Genomic DNA, 13,990 nt, shown 5'->3' with positions numbered 1-13,990 from the left:
GCCGCTGAAAAACATCCCCACAGCATGATGCTGCCACCACAATGCTTCACCTTATGGATGGTGTTTATGTAACGATTTTCCTCCTCTTCAGACGAGGAGTAGCAAGGATCTGACCATTACGCATCGTGGTAAGTGTCCATATTAATTTATTATAACTGAACACTAAGAGGCGCCCGTTAGTCCAGAGGCGCCCGTCAGTCCAGTGGTGCCCTCAACTAGGGTCTCCAATCCGGAGTCGGTCGCGAGGGTCGCCACTCCTAAGGTGCCACATAAGTGGGCCGAGACTATGGTGGAGTGGGGTCCACGTCCCGCTCCAGAGCCGCCACCGCGGTAAATTCCCACCCAGACCCTCCCCTATAGGTTCAGGTTTTGTGGCCGGAGTCCGCACCTTTGGGGGGGGGGGGGGTACTGTCGCGTTCTGACCTTAGTTCCTTTTTTATGTCTTTATTTTAGTTTGGTCAGGGCGTGAGTTGGGGTGGGCATTCTATGTTGTTATTCTATGTTTTTGTTCCGTAGGTATTTTCTATGTGTTTGGCCTAGTATGGTTCTCAATCAGAGGCAGGTGTCAGTCGTTGTCTCTGATTGGGAGCCATATTTAGGTAGACTGTTTTCTATTGTGTTTTGTGGGTGATTGTTTCCTGTTTCCTGTGTTAGTTTCACATTTCAGGACTGTTTCGGTTTTCATATTCATTCACTTTGTTATTTTTGTATTGTTGTCGTGTTCAGTTTTATTAAACTATCATGGACACTTATCACGCTGCGTATTGGTCCGATATCTCCTACTCCTCCTCAGACGAAGAGGACGAAAGCCGTTACAGTTTATGGTTTTTATTTTTAATACATTTGCAAAAATGTCTAAAAAACAGCTTTTGCTTTGTCGTTATGGGATATTGTGTGTAGATTGCATTACATTATAGAATAAGGCGGTAACGTAACAAAATGTGGGAAAAGGTCAAGGAGTCTGAATACTTTCCGGATGCACTGTATATTCAACTTAATATTAAAGACTGGGGACCATTGACACTCCTGGGTTATGATACAAAACATAATAGCAGAGTGTAAAGCTCATTGTACAGTGATGCCAAACATTATCCAGCAGTATAAGTATGTTTTTCTTTACATTGACAACACATTAGAGCATTTATAGTTCACAGTTATTAAATATTCTTCCCCGCACTGATATTCCCGTTAATTATACAGTATATAGTATATACTGTATAATTACTCATTGTACAGTATATTATACAGTATATCCTCTCCTTATGCAAATTCCACTTCCCTTCTCTACCTCTTCTTTATATAAAAACCTCTCTGTATCTGAGAGTCCTAGTACGTCCCTCTGAGTCCTGGAGAGTAGAGAAGAGCAGCTCCCACCTGTTCAACTTCAACACAAACCATGTTACCTTCATCTCTGCTGCTGCTGTTGGTAACTGCATCATGTGAGTCTCTTTTTTTAAAAGAGACTGGCTCTCATTGACTCTCCTTTTTGTCATTTATGAATGTGATATTCAATAAGTTTCTTTGGGGTTTAGTAGTAAAGGCAAAATCAATGTTATCAAATCATTTTTATATATTTATTTTTTGATACCTTAAGGGGTCCTAAAATTCCAAATCAAATAGTGAAATGATCCATAGTATGCCCCTCTTAAAACAATTCAATATGTCAGCTTAGCACCCCCACCCTTCCCCAACGTCTTCGACTCTAAAGTAATACCAGCTATTGTACAGGTTGAGTACGACATCCTAGAGGAAAAGCACTGGAGTGGGTTGGATATATATGTAGCAGTGTTAACATATATTATAGTGATAAGCTGAATACGTCATGGTTCCACCGGTCACCAGAGTGCGGCAGAGACCGTCCTAGAGATATTAATGACACTCAGGTGTGTTCTATTGACTCATTATGATTCCCTGTTAAAAGAGGTATGTGTTCTGTTTTCCTTTGCAGAAGCTTGAATAGGGTGTGTCTGTCTCATGAGTGAGTATGAGACTGTGTGTTTGTTGTTTTCCCAGTGGTGTTACTGTGATACTTTGTTTACCGGTTCTCAGTAAAGTATTATGTTTATCCTTTACCACTGATTCCTTGTCTGGTCTCTTCTCTAAACCAGGGTCGGACCTGTGCAAAAACTGAATATAATGGCGATTCAAGCACAACTGCAACATATGGCCCTCCATGACTCGATATAATATGAATTGAAGAACTGCTCTATAAAATGCAACTTCTTATTGATACATTAGTGATAAAATGTACACCTTCAGTCTTCACCAAAACATTTCTCATACAAGGTATGTAGCATTTAGACCACTAGAGCTACGGGGAGAAGCATTAACACCATAGAGATGCAAATACGTTTCTGTTCACATTGACCCAAGTCATCTTCCCTTTTCCATTGTCTGATTTAACTGCCCTCCACAGACCATCTACCTCATTCAAGACAACCACTCCCAGTTTGTGCTCCTACTTTTACAGAATTGTAGATCCGTCCCACAATGAGAGTTCTAGAATGTGTGTTCCTCCTGGCTCTCATCTCATGTGTGTTATGTCTTTCCAGTGTAGGAGACAGGAGAGGAGCTGTGCTAATTGGCTGGTGGGTCACAGTCATCTAAACTCTCTGTCTGACTTTCAGCTGTTCAGGGGCAGTCACTCATCTCTTTTGAGCCAGTGGTGAAGAGCCCTGGAGAGTCAGTAACACTGTCCTGTACTGTGTCTGGAATCTCCACTGGATGCACTGAATCCGTCAGGAACCAGGGAAAGGACTTGAGTGGATTGGATACATTGACACTGGAACCACTGCTTCTTATGCCCAGTCTCTCCAGGGCCAGTTCACCATCACAAAAGACAACTCTAAAAACCAGCTGTACTTAGAGGTGAAAAGCCTGAAGACTGAAGCCTCTGCTGTTCATTCTTGTGCCCGAGACACATTGAGACAGAATCCTGCAGCGCCGTACAAAAACGGATCAACACATCACAGTATGAGAGGCAATGAACCATGTCTGTTGTTCAGACACACTCTCTATGAGAGAGCAGAAGTGCTCAACAGGAGTGGAAAAAACACTGATATCAAGATTATCCTGATAAAATAGTCCACATACAATATAACTGTGAAAAGCACATGATTTACATGATCCCAAAATCAACTTTCTGGAATTGAGTTCATATTATCTATTCACCTTTCAGTATCTTTATCAGACATAGTTATATTAATGTGATCAGCAAACAGAAATGTACGAAAACTAAATACAGTAATGGACTATTTACAGATCTTTGGGGATCTCCACAATAGATTCCCAATAAGGGATAAGAAGTAAGAGATACATCTAATTCAATACAACTTGTATTGTCGCACATAGGGAAATGTACTTGTTTCAGTGCAGTTCAGCATTGTATAAAATCAAACATATCTAGTCTGAACATCCCATATGTACAATCTGAAAATAACAGAGAGCAGAATAAAGGACAGGGATGGGAGAGAATCGAGGAATAGAGCAGAAGATATCTCCCTCTCAGTCTCTAAGCCTCTAGAGGGCGGTGTAAGCAAAGTATCCCTCCCGTTTATCCCTTTATAATCAGACACTCAGCTCTGGCCTTCTCATTATAGGTAGCTTGGACTGACATTACAGCGAGCCCTGCACTAACCTGACTATCACTAAATGGAACTGATGACTGTCTGGTGTTTAGTAGTCATGTTGATGTCCATACACAGCAAGTGGGCATGTGTTATGGTCACTAGAACAGTACAACTGTTCAGTTAACATATTGTGTTATGTTCACTAGAACTACTTCTTAAGAACAGATAACTAAAACATAGGGGTGGGTGAAAATGGTAATACTACTACTACTAATAATGATCATAAAAATAATACATGGGACTTATATAAACTCAGCAAGAAAATAAACGTCCTCTCACTGTCTACTGCGTTTGTTTTCAACAGACTTAACGTATGTAAATATTTGTATGAACATAACACGATTCAACAACTGAGACATAAACTGAACAAGTTCCACAGACATGACTAACAGAAATGGAATAATGTGTCCCTGAACAAAGGGGGAGGGGTCAAAATCAAAAGTAACAGTCAATATCGGGTGTGGCCACCAGCTGCATTAAGTACTGCAGTGCATCTCCTCCTCATGGACTGCACCAGATTTGCCAGTTCTTGCTGTGAGATGTTACCCCACTCTTCCACCAAGGCACCTGCAAGTTCCCGGACATTTCTGGGGGGAATGGCCCTAGCCCTCACCCTCCGATCTAACAGGTCCCAGACGTGCTCAATAGGATTGAGATCCGGGCTCTTCGCTGGCCATGGCAGAACACTGACATTCCTGTCTTGCAGGAAATCATGCACAGAACGAGCAGTATGGCTGGTGGCATTGTCATGCTGGAGGGTCATGTCAGGATGAGCCTGCAGGAAGGGTACCACATGAGGGAGGAGAATGTCTTCCCTGTAACGCATAGCGCTGAGATTGCCTGCAATGACAACAAGCTCAGTCTGATGATGCTGTGACACAACGCCCCAGACAAAGACGGCCCCTCCACCTCCAAATCGATCCCACTCCAGAGTACAGGCCTCGGTGTAACGCTCATTCCTTTGACGATAAATGTGAATCCGACCATCACCCTGGTGAGACAAAACCGCCACTCGCCAGTGAAGAGCACTTTTTGCGAGTCCTGTCTGGTCCAGCTACGGTGGGTTTGCGCCCATAGGCGACGTTGTTGCCGGTTATGTCTGGTGAGGACCTGCCTTACAACAGGCCTACAAGCCCTTAGTCCAGCCTCTCTCAGCCTATTGCGGACAGTCTGAGCACTGATGGAGGGATTGTGCATTCCTGGTGTAACTCAGCCAGTTGTTGTTGCCATCCTGTACCTGTCCCGCAGTTGTGATGTTTGGATGTACCGATCCTGTGCAGGTGTTGTTACACATGGTCTGCCACTGCGAGGACGATCAGCTGTCCATCCGGTCTACCTGTAGCGCTGTCTTAGGCATCTCACAGTACGGACATTGCAACTTATTGCCCTGGCCACATCTGCAGTCCTCATGCCTCCTTGCAGCATGCCTAAGGCACATTCACGCAGATGAGCAGGGACCCTGGGCATATTTCTTTTGGTATTTTTCAGAGTCAGTAGAAAGGCCTCTTTAGTGTCCTGAGTTTTCATAACTGTTGCCTTAATTGCCTACCGTCTATAAGCTGTTAGTGTCTTAATGACCTTTCCACAGGTGATTGTTCATTAATTTGTTTATGGTTCATTGAACAAGCATGGGAAACAGTGTTTAAACCCTTTACAATGAAGATCTGTGAAGTTATTTGGATTTTTACGAATTATCTTTGAAAGACAGGGTCCTGAAAAAGGGACATTTCTTTTTTTCCTGAGTTTAGTGCTTTTCAAGGATCCAAAATAATAATATGTGGGAGATGCAAATGTGTGTCTGTTCATGTATACCCAAGGTCTCCTCCCATTTCAGTAGTCTGATATAACTGCCCTCCTCCATCTCCCTCAGCCAAGACAAACACTCCCAGTCTGTGCTCCTAATTTAACATAACCTTAGAAGTCTCCCACAATGAGAGTTCTAGAATGTATGTTCCTCTTGAATCTCATCTCATGTGAGTTAACTGGAGTTATTTAATTCCAGTGTAGGAGACAGTAGAGGGGCTGTGCTACTTGGCTGGAGGGTCACAGTCATCTAAACTCTGTCTGTTTTTCAGCTGTTCAGGGACAGTCACTCACCTCCTCTGAGTCAGTGGTGAAGAGCCCTGGAGAGTCAGTAACACTGTCCTGTACTGTGTCTGGATTCTCCATGGGTAGCTACTACATGCACTGGATCCGTCAGAAACCAGGGAAAGGACTAGAGTGGATTGGCCGCATTGACACTGGCACTGGCACTATATTTGCCCAGTCCCTCCAGGGCCAGTTCACCATCACCAAAGATAACTCCAAAAACCAGCTGTACTAAGAGGTGAAAAGTCTGAAGACTGAAGACTCTGCTGTTTATTATTGTGCCAGAGACACAGTGACACAGGAGGCTGCAGCACCGTACAAAAACTGATGAACACTGATCCCAGTATGAGAGGCAATGAGGCGCATCTGTTGATCAGACACACCTTCTATGAGAGAGCAGAAAGACTAAAAATTAATGGAAAAAACACTGATATCAATATTATCCTCTTAAAACAATCCACACATAGTATAACCTGAAAAGCACATTATTTACATTTACATTTCTGCAGGACAGCAGAAATGAGTAAACAACGTACTTTACTCAAAATACAAAAATACAAGGCAAAATATACGAGCCCACAAATAAAGGACCGATTTACAAAGAACAATCACTCACAAACAAACATGGGGAACAGAGGGTTAAATAATAAACAGGTAATTGGGTGAGTGAAACAAGGTGTGTAAGACTAAGACAAAACAAATGGAAAATGAAAAGTAGATCGGCGATGGCTAGAAGGCCGGTGACGTCGACCGCCGAACGCCGCCCGAACAAGGAGAGGGACCGACTTCGGCGGAAGTCGTGACAGTTACGTTTTTAGTATCTTTATCAGACATAATTATATTAATATGATCAGCAAACAGAAATATACTAAAACTAAAAACAGTATTGGACCAATTATATATCCCTGGGGAACTCCACAATAGATTCCAAAGAGGGTTTAGCAGTAAGAGATATATCTAATTCAATACAACTTGTATTGTCCCAGATAGGGAAATGTACTTATTTCTGTGCTGTTCAGCCCTGTATAAAATATCAAACATATCTAGTCTGAACATCCCACATGTAAAATCTGTAAAACAGAGAGCAGAATAAAGGACAGGAAGGAAGGAATCAAATAATAGAGCAGAATATCTCTAATTCTCTATTTAAGCCTCTAGAGGGAGGTGTATGCAAAGTCTCCCTCCCCTCCATCTCTTTATAATTAGGCACTCAGCGCTGACCTTCTCATTATAGGTAGCTTGGACTGACATTACAGCGAGCCCTGCACTAACCTGACTATCACTGAACAATGGAACTGATGACTGACTGGTGTTTAGTAGTCATGGTTCATATACAGTAAGTGAGAGTGTGTTATCTTCACGAGAACAGTGCAAGTGTTCAGTAAACATCTTCTACACAGCACATAATGACCTGTTTCTAAACTGATTATTAAGAACAGATAACTAAAACATAGTGATCGGTGGAAGTGATGGTAATAATAATAATAATAATAATACATGTGACATATATAGAGCTTTTCAAGGACCCAAAACGTGTTATTGATACACTGGCACAATACGTGTCTATGTCACTACTACATGAACACCTTGAGTCTTCACCAAAAACCTTCTCAATAGTACCAATATATGTAGTATTTAGACCACTAGAGCTACGGGGAGAAACATTTAACACCATAGAGATACAAATGTGTTTCTGTTCACATAGACCCAAGGTCTCCTCCCATTTCAATAGTCTGATATAAGTGCCCTCCACAGACCATCTCCCTCAGTCAAGACGACCACTCCCAGTCTGTGCTCCTCCTTTTACAGAATTTTAGATCTGTCACATAATGAGAGATCTAGAATGTGTGTTCCTCCTGGCTCTCATCTCAGGTGAGTTAAGTTGAGCTATGCTACTTGGCTGGTGGGTCACAGTCATGTAAACTCACTCACATCCTCTGAGCCAGTGGTGAACAGACCTGGAGAGTTAGTAACATTGTCCTTTACAGTGTCTGGATTCTCCATGGGTAGCTACAACATACAATGGATCCATCAGAAACCAGGGAAAGGACTAGAGTGGATTGGGCGCATTGACAGTGGTACTGGCGCTATATTTGCCCAGTCCCTCCAGGGCCAGTTCACCATCACCAAAGATAACGCCAAAAACCAGCTGTACTTAGAGGTGAAAAGTCTGAAGACTGAAGACTCTGCTGTTTATTATTGTGCCAGAGACACAGTGACACAGGATCCTGCAGCGCCGTACAAAAACTGATCAACACTGAACCTAGTATGAGAGGCAATGAGGCACTTCTGTTCTTTAAACAAACACACTTACTCAACAGTAGTGGAAAACACACTGTCCACTGACATCAACGTTATCCACATAAAACATCCACACACATTATAAACAGTGAAAGGCACACTATTTACATTAACACAGAAGTACATTTTATGCAATTCAGACTTCATATTAACTATTATGTTTTGAGCATTTTTTTCAGACAGAATTATATAAATGTGATCATCAAACAGAAATACACTAAAACTAAATAAAGTAATGAACCAATTATAGACCCTTGAGGAATTACATAATAGACTTCCAAAAAGGGTGTCACGTTCTTTCAAAATCGAACCCAGAAGCAGACCAGGACAAGGAGAGTAGGAAGAAGGTGAGTATTTATTTACAAGTGAATGTGAATGGGTAGATATATCCAGGTGGCGTAGCGGGCAGCGGTGGTGAGTTGATGGGAGTAAATAGGTGGATCCAATGGGGTAGCGGAATCCTCCGACGACCAGGCGGGCATGGGGTAAATGATCCGGGTGAGTAACTGAAGACAAAACAAACGGAGGTAAGTTTAAGGTAAGCAATACGTAAAAAACAACAAAACAAATTCTGTCCAACTTGAGGCTGATACTATGGCACAACATACTGTTTATGGCTAACGATCCGGCAGGGAATGGATGTCAGGTCCGGGCTTATGAAGAGGAGAGATGATGATCAGGACCAGGTGTGCAGATAGCTGATGGGATACAGGTGCGGGTAATCAGAACTCCCAACTGGCTACATTGCCCGGCAACCAGACAGGGTGCGTTCCAGGACGCCGGAAAAAACACTCCAGGACAGAACACAGGCAAAAAAACGACTCAGGAAACGGGATTCGTGACAAGGGTCCCACATAGGCAAATATTCTTGTTCTGTGCAGTTCTGCATTGTATAAAATAAAAAAACATATCTAGTCTGAACATCCCACATGAAAAATCTTAAAATAAGAGAGAGAAGAATGCTGATAAGTTTCATGCCAGCCTGTAGTGTATTAAAGGTTTTGTAACGATCGTCTCCTCGGATGAGGAGGAGGAGTAAGGGTCGGACCAAAATGCAGCGGTGAAGGTAGACATAATGATTTATTAAACGAAACCGAAAACACGAAGAACACTAGAGAATTACAAAAACAATTAACGACGTAGACAGACCTGGGGCCTGTTGCACAAAACTAGGATAAGGGATTAAGCCAGGATATCTTGGTGATCCTGGCTCAATTGATCCGTAATCCGGTTGCACTAAAGATGGATAGGGGGCAGGAGGATATGTTATGGTATAAATTACCATGGAGATTTATTCTGTGGAGCTAGCCTGCTCCAGACCAGGCTAAATTCCAGGATCTATTTAATCTCATCCCTAATGTCAGTCAGCAGTCACCACAAATGGAAACCAATAGTTATTTCACTGCTCACTATACATTGTTATCACATATAACTAGACCCACTGTTATTATTTAAACGTTTGTGATCATTAATTTCAATGATTTTGGATAAAAAATGATTTTTAGATGATGTTGCTATCATTAGATAATTTACAGTTTCCCATAGACTATAAGGCTATATATAAAATGATAGAATATTAGGGCCACAGAGGGGAAAAAAACACAAGTCATAATATTGTAACCAGTTGTTTTAAAGGAGGACAGTTGTTAAAATGACAGATGTGGGGCATTTCGTGAAATTGTACTTCAGTATGGTTTCATAAACAAAGACATGCTGATGTGCCAGAATATTAAGTATCACATTGTCATAAGTATCAAAACTGTAAAAACAATATGTAGCTTTTCTGCAGAAAGAACCAGCCTCATAAATTTATGACTTTATCCTTTTTCTTCAGTGTGGCCCTAGTACTCTGTCATATGAACAAATACACATTCCATATGAATATAAAAACACAATGTGTAACATTATGTTCCTTTATTGAATAAGGACAAAACAAAGCAGGTAAACCATCAGCTCCTTTCGAAACTGAAGTCACAGTGACTCTACAAGATGGAAAGCACAGAATCCAAGCATATTATACAAAATGATACATACACATTCAAAGGTCTGTATATAACACACCCTGCATGTCTGCACACTAAAATAAATGCAGGACAAATCCATACACATCAACTGAACAGACAAATGAATGGATGCAGTAGCCTCCCTGCAGCCTTGTATTACACACAGTATACCGCACAAACATCATAAGAGGCCAAATTCGTCAAAAAACGAACCCAAAAAACCCCAAATTCCTCTGCCACCGCAGGACATATTTAACCAAAATTGAAAGCACACATACTAACTAAAATAATTCAACACATATTGGTCCCTCAGCAGCCGACCACTGTCGTCATCAGGGAAGATTGCCGGATTGTCCCAGTCCATGGCTGGTGGCACTCTGGGGGCCCTCTCCTTCCTCAGGCAGGCCACATTGTGGAGGACAGCACAAGCCACAGTAATATCACATGCCCTAACAGGGCTGACCCTTAATTTGTGAAGGCAGTGAAAGCGTGCCTTCAGGAGGCCAAAGGTCATTTCAACTCTGGCCCTGGTCCTGGCATGGGCATGGTTGTAGGCCTGCTGTGCTTCCTGGGGGTCTGTGAAAGGTGTCAGGAGAAAAGGCTGGCAGCCATACCCCCTGTCTCCCAGCAACACACCAGAGAATTCACCTGTCAACACAAAATCTCATCATTACTACCTCATAAACACAGTGATATTCTTGACACAGCCATGATGGTTATAAATAGGGGTTGTGTGGCTTACCTTGTGATAGGCACTGATAGATTTCAGAGGCCCGAAAGATTCTGGAGTCATGGACTGAGCCAGGCCATTTTGCCACAACATTGCTGATCACACAGTCAGCATTGCAGACCATCTGAAATCATAAGATGAGGAATATTACACCAATCAATGCACATCACTGGCAATGCAGAGTGTTCGTCAATGGACAATATCAAAAAGTTATGTTCACCTGAACATTAATGCTGTGAAAGGATTTCCTATTCACAAAATCGGCCTCATGGGCACCTGAGGGGGCTTTTATCCTTATGTGTGTGCAGTCCACTGCACCAATGACATTGGGGAAACCTGTCACACAAAGTAATGAGTATCCTACTATGTGTTAACAGTTGTCCTGTAATTTGTAGATCCTCTTACCTGCAATCCTATAGAACTCCTCTTTGATGTCACAGAGTCTTCTGTGGCCAGGGAAGGAGATGAAGACATCTGCTAATGCTTTGATAGCCAGACACACACTCCTTATTGTGCGGCAAATTGTGGGCTTGTTCAGCTGTTCTGCATCCCCCACTGAGTACAGGAAGGCTCCACTAGCAAAAAAGCGCAAGGCCACACAAACCATTTGCTCCACACTCAGTGCATGGCTCCGTGCAGTGCGGTGCTTAATCCTGGGACCCAGTAGTCTGCATAGATACCTGATGCCATCTGCAGAAAACCTGTATCTTTCATATAGATGGTCATCAGGGAAGGCCAGTGGGTCCAACCGGTCCCTGAAGACCCTTTCTCGCCTGAAGGCTCTCCTCAGCACAAGTGCTTCTTCATCCACCACATCTCGCACGAATGGGCATGCCATTGTCAGAGCAGAAAGGAACACACAATTTTGGGCCTTCATATAGGCTAGTGGCCACACCTGGTGCTGGGGGGGTGGGCAAAAGAGGGCGATGCCTTATAACGATGACTTGGTTGTACTGATTGCTGGGAAAATAAAAAAAACCTTAGAAAGATGCCACCGTCCTATGTGCTCACAATAAGAGCTCATATGTCATGGCTCACTTGACTTTACGAGAATATACCTAATTTTTATTTTGAGCTGTGTCATCTTCTTGGAGCTGGGGGAGGAAAGAAAAATAATGAATAATACATTTGTGTTACAGTTAGCATACAGTGTACATTGAAGGCATATCTCACCTCCCTCTCAAGTTTTTTTATTTCAAGGTCCAGTTTCCTAATTGTCCTCTTTTTTATTTCAGACTCCAGTGCAAGATTTTCCATCTTTTTCTTCTTGTACTGAATGTCTATGTCTGCCAGTTCTATTTGGCGCCGGAGGTGGTTGCCATACAACTTTCTGATAGCTTGTGAGCTCTGTGAACACAATACAATTAGCGCAGCTGGAATTTGGCAGGATGTGGTGTCCTTTTATTAATACGCACTATGTTGCCAGGCTGGTTTTCCCACTGTATAGCATCTGGGTCCTGTAAAATAAATTAGATTTTTTGATTTTGATGAGGACTCCTCACCATTGTAGAGTAAATAGTACTTTCACAGTCTTAACATGATACCTCATGCCTTCTGGAATCCAGAGAGATGGTCTCCTCCTCATCATCGTCTCCATCATGTGCTGTTGCTGCTGCACTGGGGCCTTCACCCTATCACATTTAATCGGATTCATATTGAAGCTAGTAGACAAGACATGCCAGGCCTACAGTATGCCTTTGATGGAGTACTCACTGGATCAGCATCGTCTGGTGCTTGTGCTGGTGGCTCTAACAGGAACACAGTGCTGCCAGACACTGCAAGGCAATAGGTAAACCAAAGTCAGACAGTCCAAATTGATTCAATATGAATGTGGTTGTATCCCATGTAGAGATGGAAGGACATACCTTGAATGAAGCGGGTGGCATCTTGGGAGGAACCTATGCTCGTCTCTTTCCCCCCAGGGATCCCCTCTAAGACGGGCCTGCCTTTATTTAGCTCCAAGGCCATGTCCTCTGCTGGGGTAAGGTCAGCCTTTGGTGACCCACCACCCATGCCTTGTCTGTGGGTATTCTTTTTCACTGCTAAAACAGTACAGACAATGTGTGAGCAGGCACCTTCTGGGTACAATATATGCTTGTGCTTTGTTAAATATTAGTCAGGGACCATACCATTCTGCAGAATGTTCTTGTATTTGATTTTGACCTGCTGCCATGTCCGTTTTGGCCCGTTCATGTTTAATCTACACACACACACACACACACACACACACACACACATTTAATGGAGTCACACTGCAAAAAATTACTTGGTATTTTTGTCTTGTTTTCAGTAAAAATATCCAAAAATTTATCATAGCTTTATACAGTGTGATGGAGTTACTTTACACAATTTCACTCATATCTGCAGTGCATTTCAATTAAAAATTTAACCGTTTCATAATTACAGTACAACTGCATTTTTGGAGATGTGAATTAAATATTTGAATTGTAATTGTGATGTTTCAGCGGAGCGGTGAGTGTGTAATTGTGCACTACTTACGCATTCAGGCGGTCTGCAATACTTTGCCACGCTTTTTCTCTTTGCTTTATCACTGTGGCGGTGTTGCCTTTCTTCTTAATTATATCTTTTACCTCCTCGTATGCCTCCATGAGGATTTGTGCTTCCGACGGGGAAAAGTACGCGGCTCTAGTTGCCATGGTAAATCAGTTAATCTGTGATCTGTGGCGGGGTCTATTTGAGTGAGCCGTGAGCGCGCACCTATCCAGGATTGGTTTCACCTGGCTTAATGAATCCGTGTCTGCTCATCCTGGCTTGGTCTTTGTGCAACCAATTAAGCCTGGACGCACATGTTTTGGCTTCATTGAGCTCAGCTGAGTCATTTATCCCGGATGTCTTAATTCTACTTTTGTGCAACAGGCCCCTGGACTTGAGAACTTACAACTTAAACGCACGAACAGACTACATACACGAACGACAAAACGAAACAGTCCCGTGTGGTAAACATACAGACACAGGAAACAACCACCCACAAACAAACAGAGTGAAACAGCCTACCTATATATGATTCTCAATCAGAGGAAATGAATAACACCTGTCCCTGATTGAGAACCATATAAGGCTAATAAACAATGAACCTAAACATAGAAACACGTAACATAGAATGCCCACCCCAACTCACGCCCTGACCAACTAAACACATACAAAAATAAGAGAAAACAGGTCAGGAACGTGACAGGTTTAGAAAGTATTCTAACATTTTTAATTTCCACTTTAACATG

The 13,990-nt window shown here is 42.5% G+C and overlaps 1 protein-coding gene across 3 annotated transcripts; it reads right to left on the bottom strand.

Moving 5' to 3' along the window:
* Positions 1-9,917: 9,917 nt before the first annotated feature.
* Positions 9,918-13,656, bottom strand: LOC139573820 (myb/SANT-like DNA-binding domain-containing protein 4). Of its 3 annotated transcripts, XM_071397735.1 has the most exons (11): positions 13,251-13,656; positions 12,881-12,951; positions 12,617-12,793; positions 12,465-12,526; positions 12,296-12,382; positions 12,167-12,208; positions 11,925-12,098; positions 11,810-11,845; positions 11,157-11,711; positions 10,764-10,875; positions 9,918-10,669 (listed from the first exon to the last, which is right to left on the bottom strand). In XM_071397735.1, the coding sequence occupies exons 1-8, from the start codon at positions 13,406-13,408 to the stop codon at positions 11,810-11,812; spliced, it is 807 nt and encodes a 268-aa protein (XP_071253836.1). In that variant the 5' UTR covers positions 13,409-13,656; the 3' UTR covers positions 9,918-10,669; positions 10,764-10,875; positions 11,157-11,711. The 3 variants fall into 3 exon arrangements, with proteins under 3 accessions (XP_071253836.1, XP_071253830.1, XP_071253820.1); XM_071397729.1 differs by having other exon boundaries at positions 11,810-12,098; XM_071397719.1 differs by having other exon boundaries at positions 11,157-12,098.
* Positions 13,657-13,990: the final 334 nt, after the last annotated feature.

Source organism: Salvelinus alpinus, chromosome 1 (assembly GCF_045679555.1).
Source record: "Salvelinus alpinus chromosome 1, SLU_Salpinus.1, whole genome shotgun sequence".
Lineage (NCBI taxonomy): Eukaryota > Metazoa > Chordata > Actinopteri > Salmoniformes > Salmonidae > Salvelinus > Salvelinus alpinus.
This window is presented reverse-complemented; position numbering and strand designations above follow the sequence as displayed.